The 23,888-nt window shown below is 42.6% G+C and overlaps 1 protein-coding gene and 1 long non-coding RNA gene across 2 annotated transcripts; one reads left to right on the plus strand and one right to left on the minus strand.

Annotated features, from left to right (window-relative positions):
* Positions 1-19,109: 19,109 nt before the first annotated feature.
* Positions 19,110-20,514, minus strand: LOC110892325. The gene is made up of 2 exons (XM_022139496.1): positions 20,214-20,514; positions 19,110-20,146 (listed from the first exon to the last, which is right to left on the minus strand). The coding sequence occupies exons 1-2, from the start codon at positions 20,512-20,514 to the stop codon at positions 19,110-19,112; spliced, it is 1,338 nt and encodes a 445-aa protein (XP_021995188.1).
* A 550-nt stretch (positions 20,515-21,064) lies between these two features.
* LOC110896326 lies at positions 21,065-22,588 on the plus strand. The gene is made up of 3 exons (XR_002567838.2): positions 21,065-21,222; positions 21,740-21,807; positions 22,398-22,588. It is a non-coding gene; the product is annotated as an uncharacterized LOC110896326 (long non-coding RNA).
* Positions 22,589-23,888: the final 1,300 nt, after the last annotated feature.

Here is a 23,888-nt window from a genome sequence, read left to right on the forward strand (position 1 = left end):
TTTCAGCATAGATACGTCTTCGGGCAATCCGTAATGCGTATCCCCTCGAATGGTAAGAGATTCACCACTCGGAGTCTTTAAGACTATTTGCCTCTTGCCGCAAATGATTTGGGCCTGGTTATGGGATAACCAGTCCATGCCTAGCACGATGTCAAAACCCGCAAGTTTGAAAGGAAGTAGAGATAAAGGAAAAGAATGGTTCCTAATGGACATTTCACATCCTTCTAGAACAGTAGAGACGGTTTCTATCTGTCACACCCCAACCGATGGCGGAATCATCGGGGCGCGGCACTGAGCGAAACAGATTGTTCAGAAGTTTCCACAACAACTATCATACAATTCAGTTATATAACACGTCCCATACCGTGTCCCAAACAATAACAAGTTATCATAGAAATCAACTAAACAATATGGGAACTGTTCCGACAACTCGGATTCTTAATTATTACAAACCAAAAGTAAACATTGTTTTAAGACCTCTAGACGACTACTGTGGATCTTACTGACTACAGGTGCCAGTGCAAGATCTACAGATAATTATGGCCCTGGAACAGGTACGTGGACACTGTCCTAAGGTCACAGGCTCCTAGAAGTTTATTATTGCCTCGCTTCCCTAGCACGCTAGTAGCTTAAACACCTGTCACATACGTTAAAATAAAAGTCAATACATATAATGTAAAGGTGAGTACACAAGTTTGATATAGCATATAAAGTTCGAATAGTTTACGCATAACCAAGCACGTACACAAGGGAAAACGATGCATGTAAATTATCAACATGGGACCATTGATACCAACGACTGCGGGTTGACTGTCCGAGACAGTTCGCAATACATGATTACCACCGTAATCCATGCAAGTAATTGTCCTTAGCAACCCCCGTGTGAACGGGTGCTGAGTCCAAACTATAGTACTATGTTGCTAAAGCAGGTAGATAGCACTCCACGTGTAAACATAATAAACAGCAATCATTTAGTCAAGTAGCACATGCAAATCGGTTAGCGTTCAAATAGTTTGTGTTGATTGTGATTTTGATAGTTTACGTATGTAACACCCAAAAGTGCTGAAAGCAAAAAGGGATCGAGTATACTCACAGTGGTTGATTGTGGATTGAAGGGAGCACTGAGAATAGGTTAGCCTGAATAGTTCGATAACATAACGATGAGTAACGCGGAAAAAGTAAACAAAGGAAACTGGATCGGATAGGCCAATCGATCGGACAGCAGTTCGATCGAGTGGGCTGTTCGATTGGTTTGAAAGTCCGTTCGAACATCCATTCGATCGGCTGGCTGGCTTGATCGGCTGGTTCCTTCAAGTGGATTGTTTCTTCCTTTGATGTGAAGGATGTGTTTGTGTATGATGGTTTGTACTACCTTTCAAGTTGGTCGATCGAACTGCTGTTCGACCGGTTAGCCCAACCGATCGGTTAGCACTTTGTTGTTTTCAAGTATGTCACTCGATCGGTTGGTATGTTCGATCGGGTGACATTCCAATGCTTTGAAAAGTCTAAGTGTTTTTAAAGTATAGTATCTCATGATCCGAGCAGTAATGATTACAATCGAGTGGCGTAGTCGATCGAACAGTACCTCGTCAATACTACACTTTGTGAGTTGGTGGGTCTAAGTGCTGGTCGATCGGTTAGCCTAGTCGATCGGCTGGCATAGTCGTTCGGTTGGGCTGTTCGATCGAACAGCCTAGCCGTTCGGCCAGCTTCTTGATTTGGTTAACTTATCACCTAACACTTGGTTATTCCCGTTACTTGGTGTGATTTGGAGATATTTTGACTACGAGTTGAACCACAAAACTGAAATTCTTACTTAGTCTACTGACTCGAGCAGGAATCACCCAAACTCGGTCAGAGACGGTTTGGAACCTAAGTTTAACATTCAACCCGAGATCGGTAAATCTCTTGGTAAAACCCGAATCTTGAACCATGTGTTTGTTTAGGTTGATTTGTAAATCGGTTCGAGTCTCGTTTTCACCTTTCTGAGTGTAAAAGAGTTGAAAGATAGATGAAAACCCATCTTCCAATCTTTTTTTCCACCGTGAAATGTTAAGATCTTTGGAAGATTTTAAGTTATTGATGCGGAAATCGGTTAGATCTAGCTTATTCATGGTGGAATGATGTCAAAACTTAGTGTTCTTGAAGAACACATGATGACATCACCCAAGAACACCTAGATCTTGGTGATTTCATGGATGAAAATCAGATTTTTGAAAGATAGAAAGATGGAGAATCGATTAATGAACAAAACGTACAAAGATTAGAGTGAAATACTTACAGGTTTGAGAGAAATCTTGGATTTAGTGAGAAGAAGAGGCTGGTCGGTCAGAGCTTTTTCCAAAAGTGGAAAGTATGACAAAGACAGCCCTATTTATAGGCTTCCAAAAGAGGAAAGGTCAGCTGATCGAACAGCATTCCTGATCGAGCAGCTGTCCGATCGAACAGTCCCGTTCGATCGGCTAGCCTGTTCGATCAGGTTGCCCTGTTCGATCGGCTAGCCTGTTCGATCAGGTTGCCCTGTTCGAACGGCTTGCCTGATTTTGAGTGTTTCGCGACGATTTTCGATATTTCGAGTTCGATGAACGATGATTTGAGGATGATAGAATTCCTAATCAAATTACTTTTAGTCCCAACTACTATATCTAACATACAAGCATCCTTACACCACGTTTTGGATTCGATTTCGATTGAGTTTGATTCACCTTTGAGTCTTGATTGATTCGATTGATTCACCACACACTTTAACATAAAAGTAAGCATGCACAAGTAACACATAAGGCACACACACACGTATAAAAGCATTAAAATTCCCCACACTTGAGTTCGATGATTGATTTGATTAGCTGGATTGTTGGTTGACTAGCTTTATTGCGTTGTTACTTCCTATCATTCACAGTCGGTCGTTGATTCACAGTTCGATTATCGGTCGGTTTAGTTTGATTATACAACACTTACTCCAAATAATACGAAAATCAAAATGAAACTAAAATGCAATTAATCTTTATTAATCTTTAATTCCAATAACAGTCAATGCTTGACTTTGACTTTGACTTTGGAAAACACGGGGTGTTACAGTCTCCCTTCCTTTAGGGAATTTCGTCCCGAAATTAGGCCGAGAACCGTACATCGCCGTGTGATTTTACCTATTTGATGCTTCAGATCTTTCTGAACAACTGCGGGTGCTTGGCCTTCATGTCACTTTCGAGTTCCCAAGTGAACTCCGCGCCTCGTTTGCCTTCCCATCGTACCTTTACAATAGGAATGCGAGAGCGTCTGAGTTGCTTGGTCTGTCGGTCCATGATTTCGACAGGCTTTTCCACGAAGTGTAGCGTCTCATTGACCTGAAGATCGTCGAGTGGTATTTTTGCGTCGTGGTCGGCTACGCATTTTCGAAGGTTTGAAATATGGAAAGTCGGGTGGACATTGCTGAGTTCCTCCGGTAATTCGAGTTTGTAGGCCACTTTACCGATCCTTTCCAGAATCTTAAAGGGTCCAACAAATCGAGGCGCAAGTTTCCCTCTTTTGCCGAATCGGACTACTCCCTTCCAAGGTGATACCTTTAGGAGCACGTAGTCGCCAACTGCAAATTCGCGGGGCCTGCGTCGTTTATCGGCGTACATCTTTTGTCTATCCCGGGCCTTTACCAAATTTTCCCTTATTTGGTGGATCTTGTCAGTCGTTTCTTGTAGAATCTCGGGCCCAGTCAATTGTGAATGACCGACCTCGTGCCATACAATAGGCGAGCGACATCTCCTACCATACAAGGCTTCGAAAGGTGCCATTTCGATGCTGGAGTGATAGCTATTATTGTACGAAAATTCGACCAACGGTAGGTGTTTGCTCCAACTACCACCAAAATCAATAACACACGCACGGAGCATGTCTTCAATAGTACGAATCGTTCTTTCAGTCTGCCCGTCGGTTTGCGGGTGGAATGCGGTACTCAAATTCAGCGTCGTTCCTAGAGCTGCTTGAAAAGTTTCCCACAATCTCGATGTAAACCGAGCATCGCGATCCGAAATGATGTCTCGAGGCGTACCATGATTCTTAATGATCTCGTCGGTGTAGATTTGGGCTAGCTTGGCCACCTTGTAGTCTTCTCGTATTGGCAGAAAGTGGGCTGATTTGGTTAGACGGTCGACTATAACCCAAATACTGTCGTGACCTGATGGCGTGGTCGGAAGCTTAGTTATGAAATCCATAGCTATGCTTTCCCACTTCCATACGGGTATCGGCGGTTGTTCGAGTAAGCCTGAGGGTCTTTGGTGTTCAGCCTTGACTCTTGCACAAGTTAAACAGCTACCAACATATAGAGCAATATCCCTTTTCATCCCAGGCCACCAGTACTTGTAGCGAAGGTCCTGGTACATTTTGTCCGCACCGGGATGAATGGAATATCGGGATTTGTGGGCTTCGTTCATGATAATCTTTCGCAAATCGGTTCTCCTCGGAACCCAGATTCGGTCCAGATAATAGAATATCCCGTTGGCTTTGCTCACAAGCTGGGTTCCATCATGATAGATTCGTTCTTTCTTCAACGTACGCTCGTTAAAGCAAGCGTGTTGTGCTTCGCGGATGAGAGCTTCGAGGTTATACTGAGCCTGGATGTTTCGAACACCTATCACGTAATTCTTTCTGCTGAGGGCGTCTGCAACTACATTCGCCTTGCCTGGGTGATAACGGATCTCACAGTCGTAGTCGTTGAGAAGTTCTACCCATCGGCGTTGACGCATATTGAGTTCCCTCTGGTTAAAGATATGTTGTAGGCTCTTGTGATCGGTGAAGATCGTGCACTTTGTTCCATACAGGTAGTGTCGCCAAATCTTTAAGGCAAAGACAACTGCGCCTAGCTCGAGGTCATGGGTTGTATAGTTCTTCTCGTGGATTTTGAGCTGTCGAGATGCGTAAGCTATAACCTTGTCTCGTTGCATGAGAACACAGCCAAGTCCAAGGTTTGAAGCATCACAATAGACAACGAAGTCATCGCTTCCGTCCGGCAGTGTAAGAACTGGTGCATGGCACAGCATGTGTTTGAGGGTTTGGAAAGCAGTTTCCTGCGCGGTTCCCCACACAAAAGGCTTGTCTTTATGAGTAAGGGAGGTAAGCGGTACAGCAATCTTTGAGAATCCTTCGATGAATCGCCGATAGTAACCAGCTAATCCGAGAAAAGAGCGAACTTCTGACGGATTCTTTGGCGTAACCCATCCCTTGACTGCCTCAATCTTTGCAGGATCAACGTGTATACCCCGACTATTCACAATATGACCCAGAAATTGGACCTCCTCCAACCAGAATTCACACTTGGAGAATTTGGCGTAGAGTTGGTTTCCCTGAAGCAACTCGAGAACCAATCGCAAATGCTGCGCATGTTCGGCCCTCGATCTGGAATAGATCAGGACATCGTCGATGAATACAATGACAAAACGGTCTAAGAACGGTTTACACACGCGATTCATCAGATCCATAAAGACCGCGGGTGCGTTGGTCAGACCAAAAGGCATGACAACAAATTCGTAGTGGCCGTATCTGGTTCGAAAGGCGGTTTTGGGTATATCTTCCTCTTGAATCCGCAACTGATGGTAGCCTGAACGTAGATCAATCTTGGAGAAACACTGAGCACCTTGTAGTTGGTCAAACAGGTCATCGATTCTTGGTAAGGGGTATCGGTTCTTGATGGTCAGCTTGTTCAATTCCCGATAATCGATGCACATTCGGAACGACCCGTCCTTCTTTTTGACGAAAAGGACTGGTGCGCCCCATGGAGAAGTGCTCGGGCGAATGAAGCCTTTTTCAAGTAACTCTTGGAGTTGGTTCGAGAGTTCTCGCATCTCAGATGGAGCGAGTCGATACGGAGCTTTGGCTACTGGGTTGGCTCCTGGAATAAGGTCGATTCGAAAGTCGATATCACGACTTGGAGGTAATCCAGGAAGATCATCAGGGAACACCTGAGGAAATTCTCGGACAACAGGAACATCATTGACTTCAACTTTCTTTTTCTTGTCCGTCTCTGCTACAACAATGTTGGCCAAGAAGGCTCGATATTCCTTGCGGAGATATTTGCGAGCTTGAAGACAGGACATGAGCTTGAGATCTTTCGCAGTAGTTTCACCATAAACACATAGAACATCACCACTAGCTAGCACAAAACGAATCATCTTATCGGAACACACAATTTCAGCACGGTTTTCACGAAGAAAGTCCATGCCTACTATGACATCGAAACTTCCGAGTTGCATTGGAATGAGATTAATCGGGAATATATGATTGTTGAGCTTGAGAGTACAATCACGGAGCACAGAATTGACAGCAATGGTTCTTCCGGTAGCGACTTCTACTTCGAAGGGTGTCGAAAGATAAGAGCGCTTACGTCTAAGAAGTTTCTCAAATTCAATTGACACAAAGCAGTTATCGGCTCCAGTATCAAACAAACATGATGCATATATACCATTCACAAGGAACGTACCATTGACCACGTTGTTGTCAGCTTGAGCCTGACGTGCGTTGATGTTGAAAGTTCTGGCGTGAGCGGCTTGTTGTTGAGGCTGTTGTTGTTGTTGCTGGGGTTGTTGAGCTTCTTGTTTCACCACCCTGTTCGGGCACCGGTTTGCGAAGTGGTTAGGGTCACCACATGCAAAGCAGGTCCGAACATTGTTTGCTGGGGCCTGTGCAGCTTGAGGGGCTTGAGGGGCAGGGAGTAGAGCCTGGTTAACAGCAGCTTGAGCTTGAGCTTGACGGGGACCATAGCGACAACTCGCAGTGAAATGCCCGTAGACGTTACAGTGAGCGCAGAATCGGCAGGCCACACCCACCGGGTGATGATAAGAACATGTAGCACAGAGTGGGTGGGGGCCGGTGTACGCACGCTTTGCTGGCGGCGCATTGATCACTGGCGCAGTGCGCTGTGGTTGTTGCTGTTGTGGCGGTACTGACTGAAGAGGAGTAGCATTGGTTGTAGCAGCACAACTCTTGTTCTTCTTTCTTCTTCTCGAGGACTTGGAAGCTTGAGCAGTAGGGTTGTCGGTTGATGCAGTAGTAACTTGATGCAAGGACTTGGTTTGTTTATCCCAGACACCAGCCTTAACTCGCTTGTCGTTAATCTCAGCAGCGAGTAGGTAGGTTTCCTCGATCGTTGCGGGTTTGGCGGCGTGAACAAAATCTGCGACACAATCCGGAAGAGCACGGATGTATTTCTTGATGGTCATGTCAGAAGTCTTGACCTGGTCTGGACAGATAATGCTCAGTTGTTTGAAACGGGCGGTAAGACCAGCGTTGTCGCCCTCCTTCTGCTTGATACTCCAGAACTCATCCTCCAACTTTTGGCGTTCGTGGGGAGGACAGAACTCGTCCATCATGATCGATTTCAACTCCTTCCACGTCAGCTCGTATGCAGCGTCGTTCCCGCGCTTGTTCCTTTCTGCGGTCCACCAGTCCAAAGCTCGTGACTGGAAGACACCGGTAGCATTGAGAGTACGGAGGTGATCTGGGCATCCGCTTTGACGAAGGGTGACTTCTACCGAGTCAAACCAATGAAACAGAGCCGTAGGGCCATCTTCACCGGTAAACTCTTTTGGCCCACATGCCTTGAATTGTTTGAAGCTAAAAGTAGCTTTGTTGGAGTCTTTGGGCGTGAGGGTTCGGGATTCCTCAGATGACTTGCTTGCGTTCTCGAATACTTCACTCACAGCCTTTGCTACTGTTTTAGAGAGGATAGCAGCAAGACGACGATCTCTCTTCTCCCGACGAGTAAGACGTTGACGAGGCCTTGATGATGACGACATGGTCTGCAATTGACATCGCCATAGGACTCAACACAACGAATTCGAATCTCGCACGTCTTAGTTTACTAAAGCTTAGAATCACGTCGCATCTCACGTCACGTAACACATATAAACACATAAACACATAATCACAGAGACACATAAGCACAGAAGCAACTAAAGCACAGAAGCAATTAAGCGAATAGAGCACTTAATTTCCTAAACACGTACGAAATTTTATCACAGAAGCAGTCAGAAAATCGAAACCTATATCCACATGTCGAGTGTCGTTCGTTTGCATATCGGATAGTATCGCACTGTATCGTCTAACTTAGTCGTATAGCGTAGCCTAGCACACTGGTTTCGTTTAGATCACATCTCCAGAGATTTGAATCAAGATAGGATAGCAACAAAAGTCACGCTGATTGATAGCAAATGGAGCAATCAACAAATCTTAAAGCACGTAAACAGGTAAATCATATAAAATCAACAAAGCAACACTCAAATCGGAAAAATGGATTGTCTGCGGCTACTAGACTTTGACTAACCATGGCAATTTAACTATTCGCAGTTGACTTGTCGTCACTTTCGACTCTAGGGGACATGTTTCTGCCTCGATTCTTGGGCATTATGCATGCGCATTCTAGGCCATACTCGTGAGTTCAGGTCGTTGGAGTCCGTCAATTGCTTTGGCGAGATAAAATAAAATCGGAAAAACTGCCAAGGTTTGGGTTTCACCCCTAGCTTAGCAATTTCTTCCTTGTTTCAAGAAAATTTAGAGGAAGTTTTTATCAATTTATGGGCTTCAGCCCCAAATTTGGTATAACTTTCCCCCGTTTTGTTAGAAAATCGCACAAAATAATCGACAAAAATTTGCAATTTAGGCAGGAATTGGCGGATTTCACTCCTAATCCCGTCCAAATTACAAAATTTGACTCGGAGTTCGGATGTAATGATAGAATAGAAGGAAACAACATAAAATAAGCACATAAACTTAGTCTCTTGGTTTCTAGCTATAGTCTAGGTTTCTAGGACAGCGATCCGGACTAGATCGTGTCTAACCTAATTCCCTATAGTTATGGCTCTGATACCAATCTGTCACACCCCAACCGATGGCGGAATCATCGGGGCGCGGCACTGAGCGAAACAGATTGTTCAGAAGTTTCCACAACAACTATCATACAATTCAGTTATATAACACGTCCCATACCGTGTCCCAAACAATAACAAGTTATCATAGAAATCAACTAAACAATATGGGAACTGTTCCGACAACTCGGATTCTTAATTATTACAAACCAAAAGTAAACATTGTTTTAAGACCTCTAGACGACTACTGTGGATCTTACTGACTACAGGTGCCAGTGCAAGATCTACAGATAATTATGGCCCTGGAACAGGTACGTGGACACTGTCCTAAGGTCACAGGCTCCTAGAAGTTTATTATTGCCTCGCTTCCCTAGCACGCTAGTAGCTTAAACACCTGTCACATACGTTAAAATAAAAGTCAATACATATAATGTAAAGGTGAGTACACAAGTTTGATATAGCATATAAAGTTCGAATAGTTTACGCATAACCAAGCACGTACACAAGGGAAAACGATGCATGTAAATTATCAACATGGGACCATTGATACCAACGACTGCGGGTTGACTGTCCGAGACAGTTCGCAATACATGATTACCACCGTAATCCATGCAAGTAATTGTCCTTAGCAACCCCCGTGTGAACGGGTGCTGAGTCCAAACTATAGTACTATGTTGCTAAAGCAGGTAGATAGCACTCCACGTGTAAACATAATAAACAGCAATCATTTAGTCAAGTAGCACATGCAAATCGGTTAGCGTTCAAATAGTTTGTGTTGATTGTGATTTTGATAGTTTACGTATGTAACACCCAAAAGTGCTGAAAGCAAAAAGGGATCGAGTATACTCACAGTGGTTGATTGTGGATTGAAGGGAGCACTGAGAATAGGTTAGCCTGAATAGTTCGATAACATAACGATGAGTAACGCGGAAAAAGTAAACAAAGGAAACTGGATCGGATAGGCCAATCGATCGGACAGCAGTTCGATCGAGTGGGCTGTTCGATTGGTTTGAAAGTCCGTTCGAACATCCATTCGATCGGCTGGCTGGCTTGATCGGCTGGTTCCTTCAAGTGGATTGTTTCTTCCTTTGATGTGAAGGATGTGTTTGTGTATGATGGTTTGTACTACCTTTCAAGTTGGTCGATCGAACTGCTGTTCGACCGGTTAGCCCAACCGATCGGTTAGCACTTTGTTGTTTTCAAGTATGTCACTCGATCGGTTGGTATGTTCGATCGGGTGACATTCCAATGCTTTGAAAAGTCTAAGTGTTTTTAAAGTATAGTATCTCATGATCCGAGCAGTAATGATTACAATCGAGTGGCGTAGTCGATCGAACAGTACCTCGTCAATACTACACTTTGTGAGTTGGTGGGTCTAAGTGCTGGTCGATCGGTTAGCCTAGTCGATCGGCTGGCATAGTCGTTCGGTTGGGCTGTTCGATCGAACAGCCTAGCCGTTCGGCCAGCTTCTTGATTTGGTTAACTTATCACCTAACACTTGGTTATTCCCGTTACTTGGTGTGATTTGGAGATATTTTGACTACGAGTTGAACCACAAAACTGAAATTCTTACTTAGTCTACTGACTCGAGCAGGAATCACCCAAACTCGGTCAGAGACGGTTTGGAACCTAAGTTTAACATTCAACCCGAGATCGGTAAATCTCTTGGTAAAACCCGAATCTTGAACCATGTGTTTGTTTAGGTTGATTTGTAAATCGGTTCGAGTCTCGTTTTCACCTTTCTGAGTGTAAAAGAGTTGAAAGATAGATGAAAACCCATCTTCCAATCTTTTTTTCCACCGTGAAATGTTAAGATCTTTGGAAGATTTTAAGTTATTGATGCGGAAATCGGTTAGATCTAGCTTATTCATGGTGGAATGATGTCAAAACTTAGTGTTCTTGAAGAACACATGATGACATCACCCAAGAACACCTAGATCTTGGTGATTTCATGGATGAAAATCAGATTTTTGAAAGATAGAAAGATGGAGAATCGATTAATGAACAAAACGTACAAAGATTAGAGTGAAATACTTACAGGTTTGAGAGAAATCTTGGATTTAGTGAGAAGAAGAGGCTGGTCGGTCAGAGCTTTTTCCAAAAGTGGAAAGTATGACAAAGACAGCCCTATTTATAGGCTTCCAAAAGAGGAAAGGTCAGCTGATCGAACAGCATTCCTGATCGAGCAGCTGTCCGATCGAACAGTCCCGTTCGATCGGCTAGCCTGTTCGATCAGGTTGCCCTGTTCGATCGGCTAGCCTGTTCGATCAGGTTGCCCTGTTCGAACGGCTTGCCTGATTTTGAGTGTTTCGCGACGATTTTCGATATTTCGAGTTCGATGAACGATGATTTGAGGATGATAGAATTCCTAATCAAATTACTTTTAGTCCCAACTACTATATCTAACATACAAGCATCCTTACACCACGTTTTGGATTCGATTTCGATTGAGTTTGATTCACCTTTGAGTCTTGATTGATTCGATTGATTCACCACACACTTTAACATAAAAGTAAGCATGCACAAGTAACACATAAGGCACACACACACGTATAAAAGCATTAAAATTCCCCACACTTGAGTTCGATGATTGATTTGATTAGCTGGATTGTTGGTTGACTAGCTTTATTGCGTTGTTACTTCCTATCATTCACAGTCGGTCGTTGATTCACAGTTCGATTATCGGTCGGTTTAGTTTGATTATACAACACTTACTCCAAATAATACGAAAATCAAAATGAAACTAAAATGCAATTAATCTTTATTAATCTTTAATTCCAATAACAGTCAATGCTTGACTTTGACTTTGACTTTGGAAAACACGGGGTGTTACACTATCGTGCCGTCTGCTAACTCTACTTCGTATTTCACGTCAAGGGTTTTGATTGGCATATTTAGTAGTTGGCAAAATTTCTGGTCTACAAAGGATTTATCAGCGCCAGAATCGAACAGTACTCTTGCAAATATATTATTTACGAGAAAAGTACCTGTAAGCACATTGTCGTCCTTAACCGCTTCCTTTGCATCCAAGCGAAAAACTCTCGCATTCGACTTCTTCGTCTCTTCCGCCTTCTTGGCATACTTCGGGCAATTACTCTTTATGTGCCCCTTTTCGTTACAATTAAAGCAGGTTGCATCCTTTATCTTTTTGCACTCCACTGTCTTATGATCCTTGGACTTGCATAGCCCACAGGATGGAGTCTTTTGTTGCGACTGTGAACCAGACGCAAACCTACACTTCCCGGAGTGAGGTTTCTTGCAGACCTTGCAGTGAGGTCTTCCATCAGCTTGCCCCTCTTTCTTTGCCTCCGACCCTCTCTTGCTCTCACCGTTTCCACGGTGCTTTTTCCCAGACTTTCGTGAGGTATCATCCTCACGTTTTCGCTTTTCAGCCTCCTTGCTCCTTTGTGCCCTCAGACGGACAGCATCAAGTGTAAGAGACAAGGAGAGGTCAGTAACTGACCTGAAGGTCGTCGGCCTAGAGGCCTTTACACTGGCCTTGATCGCCGGCTCTAAGCCCCCAATGAAACGGGCAATCCTTCTAGGTTCTGGTGTCACCAGATATGGCACCAGGCGTGACATAGTGTTAAAACTTGTCAGATATGCTTGACAATCCAGGTTTGTCATCACTAGTGAGACAAAATCTGCCTCAATCTTCTCAACCTCGTGCTGAGGGCAGTAGTTTTCTTTTATGAGGGTAATAAACTCCCCCATGACATTTTGTACAAGGCAGACTTACCTGAAGCCTGCACCAGGGCTCTCCACCACGCCAGGGCCTCGCCCTTGAATGACTGGGACACAAACTTAACCACGTCCCTCTCAGCGCACCCGCTGATGTCCACTATCGTGTCCATCTCGTCTAGCCAGGTGATACAATCAACCGCACCTTTCTCCCCTGTAAATTCACGGGGCTTACATGATACAAAGTATTTGTAGGTGCAACCCTTAGCACTTGACGCATCAGTATATTCTCTATCGCGATGAACGCTGTGCTCAGTAGACGAGTGCTTGTCGTCATCTTTCTTGGGTTCAGAGGGTGGTTTGGAGTGTGTCTTTGGTTTAGAGGGTGGTTTTGACACAGTTCTGCCTTGAGACTCAGTATTTTGACGATCAATAGCTGCCTGAACAGCATTGGCAATCAGAGTCTTCAGTTGTGCGCCTGTCAAATGCACTGACGCATTGTCATAGTCATCTTCGTTTGTGTGGCTGTTCTCTCCATTGGGATCCGCCATTGTAACTTGAATCTGTTACAGAAGATAACAAAATTTTAATTTAGGAGATTATTATATGATTGTCTTTTATGACAATTTGTCAACCATGGTACAGAGACCATATTTGGTTAACTTTTTATTTCATTAAATATTAGGATTTGAATATATCCTATTTTAACTATATAAATAGTATTGGCGGCATAAAGCCTAATCATGATGATGTTTTATAATGTTAGCCGAGATTTCAGAGAATCAAAGGCATAGAGAGTTGAACCGTAGTTCTTTTATCTCTTTCTGACAGAGAGTCATAGACTACCACTGCCTTTTGTCTTTATAAGACAATTATTATGGCCCATAGGCACTACACCTCTAATGGATGTCTTAATATGGTTGGCCCGTAGGCACTACATCACTAATGGATGTTTTAATAATATTGGCCCGTAGGCACTACATCACTAATGGATGTTTTAATAATTCTGGCCCGTAGGCACTGCATCACTAATGGATGTTTTAATAATACTGGCCCGTAGGCACTACATCACTAATGGATGTTTTAATAATTCTGGCCCGTAGGCACTGCATCACTAATGGATGTTTTAATAATTCTGGCCCGTAGGCACTGCATCACTAATGGATGTTTTAATAATACTGGCCCGTAGGCATTGCATCACTAATGGATGTCTTTATAATACTGGCCCGTAGGCATTGCATCACTAATGGATGTCTTTATAATATTGATCACCTTCATTGGTGATTTAACCCACGATTTATATATCATTTAGTTGGGTTTTGAAATCCTTAAAGGATTATTGTATAAGAATGACGTGCGTGATTTTAACGAATCACATCTGCCATGAATGTTAACATGCGTACAGAGGTTAACAGGGAATCAGAATCTTTTCAGTTAGGTCGTACCATCTTGACTAGATCTTAACAGACCCCAAGCTAGGTTTCACCTTTTAAGATTCTTTATTTAGGCAGATCAATATAAAAGGAATGGTTTTGATTTATTTTTATATATATTAAAACAAAACTCATAACATACATTCCAAAATCTCAAATACAATCACATATTGCCCTAAACGGGTCTTTCAAATAGTACATACCTCCATAGAGGTTTTAAAATAAGTGACAAGTCCACGCAGGGACTAATACAAGATAGGTGTCCATGCAAGGACTAAATATAAGTCCACGTAGGGACTGAAATATGATAAGTTGTCCACGCAGGGACTTATTTCAAAGTAGAAGTTACAGTAGTACTACTATTAAGGGCTAATGGTCACGTTTCTTCTTTTTGCCCCTTAGTAGGTTCGCCAAGCCTTTGAGAAATCCTCGGTGGCTTTTCTTTTCTTCCTCGAACTCTCTCTCCACACGATCTAGTCGATGGAGTATTTCTTCCTGTTCAGGAGGAGAGAATCGTGGTTGTGGCGCTTGATGCGGAACTGGAGGTCTGGGAGGTATTGGATACCCATGAGCTGAGTAGTCCGGTGGTCCCATGTTTCCATGTGCTCCGTCAGGGTAGCGCGCATTATATCTAGCCGACACCACATATGGGTCGCGCTCATAGCCGTAGTTGTATTGTGCTTGTGACGGTTCGAACGGATTGTAAGCCGTTGGACCCGTATAAGCAGGTATGGGTTGGTCATACCCAAATGGTGGCGAATTTCGTGCAGTAGGTGCGGAGTTCGCCTCCTGTATAGGACTTGAAGGTCCTTCTTCTTGTGGCGGCGGATAGTGGCTACTACTAGAATGTCGAGGAGTGCTGAAGTGAATACCCCCTCCTCCTCGTGTAGACATACGAGCATTTGTCCTCCTACGCCTCGGCGGATCAGGTATTACTGGTTGTGCCGGTGGCGGAGGTGGTGGCGTAACTGCCTCAAAGCGTGAATCCTCAGAGGGATCCTGTGGATGTCTCGGTTGTTGAGATGTTTGTCGAGATGGCGTGTAGTACCATTCATGTCGGTCAAACATCGCTTGGAAACTGTCAGGTCCTTGATAGGGCGTTCCATGGAAGGATGACCCATCAGAAACTTCTATCGGATGCGTGGGCGTACCACGAGCTGGTTCAGTTGGATCCTCATCCTCCTCCATGGGATCTTCCGAAAAGTGGTCTTGTGGCCCTAGTGGAACAAAACCTGAAGGTTCCTGTATGTAGTCAGCCGGATTAAACTGACCTATGTAGTATGGAGTAGGGTCGTCGTAATTCCGGTGCGAAACTGAACGTTGCAGAGGTATGAAGGAAGGTTGTGGGTTATTGGGATCATTTTCTGAATCTGGCCCAAAGGAGTGCCGGTAGGATGGCGTCGAGCTGTGCGAAGTGGAATGCCTCGCTGGTTCGTAAAGATCTCTTCGTCGTTGTGGCTCTTCGCTCCGTGTCATCGAAGGATGTCTTGTACCAGATGGTCCAGCTTCTTGATCGTGATGTGTCACGATTTCTCCTCGGCCTCTACGTCCCCTTCCTCTTCCTCGGAATATAACAGGTGGCATTTTCCTGCTCCATAACTTATTAAAAATCAATCGAAAATAAAGACAAAAAGGAGTAATAATCCGAATTTGTCCTAAGTTATTGTCTAGACTCAAGTATGTGCAATTGTGTCATTGAGATTAAACACAATAGGATAGTGTTTAATTCACTCAATGTTGGCTCTGATACCAACCTGTCACACCCCGATTTCCACGTGTCTCACCGGTGGCCCGGTGGGGGATTACCGTGACGATGTTGGCAACAATATAGTCAAACCACACAATTATATAATGCACAGCGGAAGCATAAGATAAATATATAAATTTCAACCTCTGATCGTAATATCAAAATGTATTACAGGGGTTGAATATATCCACAGTGGATCGTAAGTAAACATAAAGTATTGTTCCATCAGATACTGCAATCAAGCTTGCGAGGCTTATCCCGACGCTAGGGAGCTAATACCAGCCAATTACGTTTAGGTACCTGCACTTAATCTTTTTGGGGAAAATACGTCAGTTTACACTGGTAAATACATTCAACTGACACATTTGAAAATGTTTATTTAAAATTGATTTGAATGCACAAGGCACAAACTCTTTTATAACTTGGGAAAATTCATAATGATCTTGTGAACGTTTTACATGTTCTTTTATGCGTTCAGTAGCCCGGGTCGTGCCGGGTTAAAGATTTATAGACACACCACGTTTGCGTAAAACCGTAGTACAAAAACCAACGGCTACGTCTTTTAATTTTAATGTCGACACTTTATACCGGGTGTACGCCTACACCGGGATGTCGATGGTCGTGGCCATTTCGTAAAATGATGCCAAGGATATCCGGGACAACGGTCATTAAACCCCCCAAAGGCTTATAAGCAACAAAACTGTTTAAATGAGCCGATCATATTTAATCAATTAACCACCTAAGCGATGGAATTATATAATGCTCAATCAAGCGGTATTAATATACCGTAACCCAAGCCCATATAGGGGAAATAAGTTAAAGTATTTACCTTTGCAAGTATATTCCTTAATTTAGATCAAGTCACCGATAGCTTTTACTGGGGCTCCTAATCTGGAACGAAGGTTTTTAATTAACCTCTTAGAATCCTAACGGTCCTTGTATTAGCCGTAGCTTAAACCGGTTGATTCCGATATATAGATATGGTTAATTCGCACGAAAAGGCGAAAACCGAGAATGGAGTATGATTTGGACCCGACAAGTTCAGTGACTTGTTTTATGTGGGTTTATAGTTCATACTCTGGATTTTGGGGTTCAAATAATATAATTTGACCCATATCGGCTATTGCACGAAAACTAGTTCCATGAGCCGTACCGTGTGCGCAAATAGGCGAAACGGTTAACCATAAGAGTCGTACGCTTATTTCCTAAGTCAATATGCTTTAAAAGTATTTTGGTATCAGTAGGATACCTTCCGTAATGCCCGTAACGAGTTTAAGTTAATATTATGCCCCGTAGGGGCTTTTCGGTCATTTTAAAGACTTTAAAAGGGCTTTTCGAGTTCTACAGGAAATCTGAGTTTCCCGAACAGCTTATAAAGCTTAAAATACTTTATTTATTATTTAAAACCAGTAGCAACTGGAATCGGGTCAAAAGACCTTGTAGAACTCCCGTTTTGGCCAAAAAGGGCATATTCGGTATTAACCGAACCGTAGCCATAACCGCAGGTTATGAGCAAGGTAAAAATTTTTAAAAATCTTTAAAATTCCCAAAATATTATTTTACCACAGTGGGTAAAAGTTTTGGTGACGAAAACTTGGGTTAGATGGGCGTTATGCTAATTGCGCCGTTAATTACAAAACTTTCTTAAAAGTGCGCCTTTTAGCATAACTCTCATTCTAGGCCTCGGATTGACGTGAAACTTTAAGGACATGCTTATAATTTAACAAGCAAGGTTTTGGTCCGTTCACGTGTCCGAAATACTCGTTTTAATTTTAAAAGGCCGTTACGGTCAACTTTTAGGCGAATGACGGAAATACGTAAAAGACTCGGATAACTCATGAACCGACCACAGAGGCGTATACCAACATGTGACCTGGTCCTAAGAGAGTCCTAAGGTATATTTATACCTCACTAAAACGGGTCAGAACTGAAGTCAAAGCAAAAGTCAAACTTATGCGACTTTCGGCTCCGAACCGGTTCAATATAGTAAATGATCGATTCAAACGAGCGCAAACATGTTTATATACTTATTATCATGTTTTATGATTATCAAAACAGGTTCCATAACATATACATTACAGATTATGCATAAATCGCTAAAATAGCTTTCTGTTGACTTTTTAACCGCACGTTTGACTCGACATTTGACATAGTTAGAGTGGTGATCAGGGGGAACCATTTTAGAGGTTTATTACCCACATAAATACCAACTCATAACCACTTTTGATTCGTCATAAGACTGAACCATTACTGATTTATTGTAAAGTCAAACCGTAGTTACGACGGTTTGGTTCTTAGCCATTTACTAAGGAAATGTGACACCACAAAGGGTTAGATCACTTACAGAAGTTGTGTTCTTGCTTATGGAGCAGAGAAGAGGACTTGAGAGCTCTTGAAATGATCAGAGGTGTATTTTTGAGTTGTGTGAATGTTATGAGCCAATGTAGCTTATTTATAGTGCTCAAGAGCCTTCAAGATCATTACACAACAGTCTACAATTGATCATGGATCATGGGCAGGTGTCCCTAAGTGGTATGGGTCGTGTAGGGGGCACCCATGCTCCATTAATTGGTTGTTTGATCGTTCAAAAGCTCCAAAAGGCAAGAAACTACAACTTTCTGCATCTGGGCACTTCACGCGGCCCGCATGGGAGTTCCCATGCGCTTTAACGCGGGTCGCTTGAGTTTAAGAAATCAGGCGCGTATTTGAGGTGGCTCGCGGCCCGCCTCAACTTAACCATAACCTTCACGCGGGTCGCGAGAGGTTAAGATTTCAGAATTTTAAAATCTTTTGTTATGATTACAGAATCTGGCCATTAATAACGAAATCTTTCGTAATGATTTACCTGACCTTTCGGGTTTGAAGGGGTAACTTTGCGGTTTGGCCCTCGGTTATTTACCGATAGGGGCCTCGTGTTATTTACCCGCATTATTAAGTCCCCGGTTTATTTATAAATTATATTGGAAAGCCTTAACTTTCACTGTTGACGCTTTTAACCCTTCTTCTACGAATTCGATCGTAACTTTCTCGTTTCATATCGAAACTTCGCGAAATTCGTATATATTATTTTAGTGAGGGTATAATACCGTTACAAAGTCTTTGGAACGTTAAAGGGTCACTCAGAGGTATTATTAAACATGTTGACACAGTTAACCCCTGTAGTTTGTAATCGCCCACTTTCTTCCGCGTTTTGTTTTTGTACGATCTATAATTTATTCGTTTGAAGGTTTAAGCATTATTTAGGGATACTATACAGTATATTTACCCTTGTTGACATTTATAACCCTCGAATTTATATACTTTCAAGGTTTGTCAAAATTAGTCCTTTATTTATTATAGATGCCACGTGTAAACAAATGACACGTGTTAACACATCATTGGACACAAAAATTCGAGGTGTTACACCTCATCACGCGCTGCTTCGGCTTCAGCCTTCTCTTGTTTTAATCTCTCAATCTCTGCATCTTGTTTCTTTAATCTCTCAGCCTCAGCTTTGAGATTATTAATGGTATTGCGAAGACCCATTTTTTCTTTATTATCTTTCTCACAAATTTCCTTCCAATTTTTATGCTCTTTGGAAAGGAGAGCAGCTTCAGCCTCTGCCTTCCTCTTCCACCCCGCAATAGACCATTCCTCAGTCTTTTGATCATTCTCAAACTTGGCTCGATCGGATTCTAACTTAGCCCTCAATAGGGCAGCTCGGGCCTCATCCTCAGCAGCTTTCTTCTGAGACGCTTCAAAAGCAGCCCATTCCTTGTGCATACTACGCCATTCACACACTATACGATGCATAGTGGATGTATAAGTAGCAGCTTCTTCAAGGTAGGCATGATAAGTCTGCTCAGGAGGACGCCCCTCTTGGAACTTAATTTCCCCAGGAGGAAAAGTTCCCTGCAACCACTCATGGCACACGTGCCAATCAGAGAAAGTATCCCCTGTCTTCAACTTCCACACCGGCGTATGAACCTCATCCGCCTGTTTCTCCGAGTAGCATCTATAATAATAATCCCCTGGAGTTTCATCCGGGCGGATACGAGAATTTTCATCAGCTTGAATAAAAGAACCCTGGTCTCCACCAGGATTCCTCTCGATATTCTCATGGACAGAACCAAAAGCCGCGGAAGGAGAAATTGTTATAGGAATCTCTTGAGCAGATTTTCCTTTCTCCGGGTCCCGCGCAACAACTTCAGGAGACTTTGGACGCCCAACATCAACATCCACAGTCTCCGGGCTAATAACTTTCTCCGATTCCGCAGCAACATCAGCAGGTTTTTCAACCTCAGGGTTCTCTGCCCCAGCAGTCTTCTCCACCTCATCATCGCCAGCAGCTTTAGTGCTCTCTAACTGCTCGCTAATCGGGGCGCGAGGAGGTGAGGGCGGAAGATCTTCATTAACCGCGGATGATGGCTCCGCGTGAACAGGAGAACTTGGTTTTTCTGCAAAAACAAAAATATATATTACAAACATGCAATGCGCATAGAAAGCAAACAAAGAAAGACTTACCAAGAACCGGTTTCGCAATGAAGGCATCAAGTTTGCCTCTTCTGGTGATTTTCTTCCTTTGAACCTTCTTGGCAGGCTGCCCTTCAGCCTCAGTATCAGTCTGTTTTCTCTTTCCCGCCTTTGGCTTCAACAAATGCTCGGGACTTGACTCTAAGTCAATAGGGTCATCAGGATTTGACGGAGGGATGTCAGCAGTATCCCTAGGTTCCGCCTTAGGTTTCCTCACAACTGCAGGCGCAAGACCCTCCAATGAGTCAGATACCACCACATAATCACACCAGGAGTCAGAGGAATGGCCCATACCTTTCTTCTCTCCTCTCACATTTTTGGCATTGGATGATTGAGTCTTCTCCGCATCATTCTTTCTTGGCGTAGCAGTGGCAGCTATGGTAAAATTACCAGCACCAGAAAAACACAAAACTTGCAAAAATTAGTCAACGCGCAAAAGCAGCAAGAAATAGTATTGCAGTTATGGTAAAATTACCAGCACCAGTTGCGGGTTGGGCGCAGCCAAATCCTCATCCCGCGGAAGAACAAAATTCTTCACAATCAGAAGATACCAAAGCTCCTAATCATCCTTTTTGGGAATAGTAGCCATCTTCCCACCTTCTCTCTCGAATGCAACAACACACAAAGAAACAACTTGTAACACCCCGAAAATATAAAACTTTATGTTAAAGTTATAAATTATTAATAAACGGGAATTTACTAAATAGGAACCTTTAACCTAGTTAGTTGATAGACTAGAAATAACTCATAAAAGGTTAAAACCTATTAAATAAAGTGTGGAACAAAGTTGAGGGGCTGGAATTGTCAAAACTAAAATTAAATCACCATTAGTAACCAAACACTCCAAATTTTGGAGTGTTGGTCGATCAGAACAGAAGAAGGGGGCGACACCCCATTCCAAAACCCTAAACTCACAAAAACCTCAAATTGAAAGCCCAAATCTGTTCTAAAACGAAATCTAAACATAGATTAGTGATCCTCATCACGAAAGGATTCTAAGGTATGTAAAAACTTGTGTTAATTTCTTGCTTGAATTTCTCATGATGTTATGAAATCTGGAAAATTGTTGTTGCATGAGTGTTATTTGGTTAATTTAGAATCAATTTGGTGTTTAGAAGTTAAATTCAACCAATTACATGTGAAATCATGACTAAATTCAGAAAACTCCATGAACACCTTGAAGGTGGGTTGTGGGTTTTACAAGGTGATGATGAATTCTAGGGTTCTTAGAGGTTAATCTAGTAAAATTGACCTTAGAAGATAGTTCCAGGAAAGAGGTGATGTTTACATGACATGTGATAGCTTAATTGAAGTTAAGTTGGCTAGTTAGCAACTTATAAACATGAAAACAAATGAAATAGAAATTCTGCCTCCATAATGTTCGTTGAAATGCCTCAAAGAAGGTTTTAAAAGAAAACTGAATTGTAAAGTTTAAACGCATAAATACGAAGTATCACGAACGTGCGTTATGTGAGTAAAACATGGAGTTCTAAACATAAAGTGCTTGAACTCTTTAGGAAAAGAAGCCGGGGCATCTAGTGGACAAACCGGTGTGGACGCTCGTTTGAAGGGCTCGCTTTGAAAGGTATGTAACATGTCTCGTTACATTATGTAAATTTAGATCGTTGTAGTTGTTTATCAAGTTTCTAGTTAAATTGGATTGGAGCGAAGGCGTTGTCGTATTTGAATACTAGTATGAATGACGAATTTAGCTCGTTGGTAGTTGCCATGAAGGAAGGAAATTCCGTAGGCAAGCCAAACGGGTCAAACAATCAAGTAAACATGATCTATATTCTGAACATGATAAATTGATGTATGTAGTGGCTATAGTATGATGTACTAGAAATATTAGACCTTTACTACATTGATAACGCAGGATGTTGAAACCCGAAAGTTGGAATTTTGGTTGAAATGCTCAAACCAAACAAAAGCATGAATTCCCAGGTGCTACCGTAAATTACGGTGTCGGTAGAGGGTTTTGATTTACGGTGGTTTTCTCCTGTGTTACGGTGCAACCAGGAATTTCCAGCACTCACCGTAATTTACGATGGTACCGTAAATTACGGTGGAGCCTGGAACACTTTTATATTCTTATTCTTTTTAATGGGGAGTTAAGTCTTTAAACCTTATCATTCTTAAACATCAAGAGCTAACGATCTAATTGTTGATTCTTAGGTAATTAGAAGTCAAGGATGGCGATCAAGCGAGAAGATGAATGAACCGAACACTCCACTTCGAAGCTTCCGCTATGTTGAACTTGTTAAACAGTGTTTCTTTTGTTGTAATCAAAGTCTTAAACAACAATATTACGTTCTACTTTTGTTTTTAGTAGGCTAACTAGTAAAAGTTTTGAAACTTATGTAACTTCTATCGGCTTTTGGTATAAAATAGTTATTAAATTCTAGTATAAATATAAGGGTGTAACACAACTGCAAAAGAGAGAAGCAGACACAAATTCAAAAAAAACAAACAAACAAAAAGAAAGAAAGGGCAGCAAACAGGGTAAGGAAACCCCAAATCTTACCTTTACCGTCCTCCATATACACTGGCTTCTCCTCCCGATTCATCCACCAGCAAAGGCTCATAGCAGCACCAACCAAGGCTTTCTCTGGCAGAGCAATCGATGGAACATCCTTTAGATCTTGGTACCAATTCTTTGAGAAAGGAGTTTGTATGGTTTCAGTCGGAACGTCTTCTTTACCCCTAAAAATCATCTTCATCGGAATCACTCCGACTTTAATAAAGAAGAATTTTTGTTTCCAATCATGAAAAGATTTCGTGGGTTGCAGCAAGATCTTCTTCGCCGATGCCCGTTGCACAAACGAGTAGAACCCTTGGGAACAGCGCATCTGGTGAAACACCCGGAAACAGGTAACCGTCGGCTCAATATGCATTGTATGACAATCAAACTCAAAATGACGAACCCTAACCATCCCAATAGGGTGCATTTGAGAATGGTGAAATTTGTAAAATGAAAAAATTTCAAGAAAAAAACTTCGTTACAGGCAATCGAAAATTGCCTGCAGAAAAGAAATCCCAAAAGAGAGTGATGTATCCAGCCGGAGCGTCCGCCGCCGTTTGACCCTCGTCAGGGTATCGAGCGTCCGAACTGTCAGTGAACTTAAAGTTTCGACCATACCATCAAAGGTATCTTTAGACCACTTCAATGGAGGAAGACCAGCAGCCATTTCTTCTGAAGAATCTTCGTGATGGTCTCCGGTTGACATAGAAAGGGAAATTACAAATTTTCTCAAAGAACTGGCAGGGAAGACGAAGAAGAAAAGGTTTTCAAATGGAAATGATTGACAAAAATGGGCAATTGAAAGATTTATATACCCACCGCCATAAATAACCTAGATAACTGCAATAACACCTTTTTCAGGGTAGACACGGTTATCCAAGCATCAGGGGCGAGTGGGAATAAACAATGACGCGAGTTCACGCGCGCGTGAAAGCCACAACGTACAACTGACAGTGACAACCTGTCACACATCAAGCGATCTGTCGCTCCTTGCTTAATTATTGATTGTACTCTTTGACTTGTATCGATACTCTATTTTAGGTTACTTTGGTTGTATTATTTGGAGTAAATGTAATAATCGCAGTTTAATCGCTAATCGACTTAACACTATCTAATCGCTATCTCATCGCTATCGAATCGCATGT

The sequence above is a fragment of the Helianthus annuus genome, chromosome 1 (genome assembly GCF_002127325.2).
Source record: "Helianthus annuus cultivar XRQ/B chromosome 1, HanXRQr2.0-SUNRISE, whole genome shotgun sequence".
Lineage (NCBI taxonomy): Eukaryota > Viridiplantae > Streptophyta > Magnoliopsida > Asterales > Asteraceae > Helianthus > Helianthus annuus.

Coding starts and splice junctions, on each gene's coding strand:
- LOC110892325 (XM_022139496.1), bottom strand. CDS start 20,514: ATGGGCCATTCCTCTGACTCCTGGTGTGATTATGTGGTGGTATCTGAC. Junction 20,147..20,213: donor CATTGCGAAACCGGTTCTTG/GTAAGTCTTTCT, acceptor TTGTTTTTGCAG/AAAAACCAAGTTCTCCTGTT.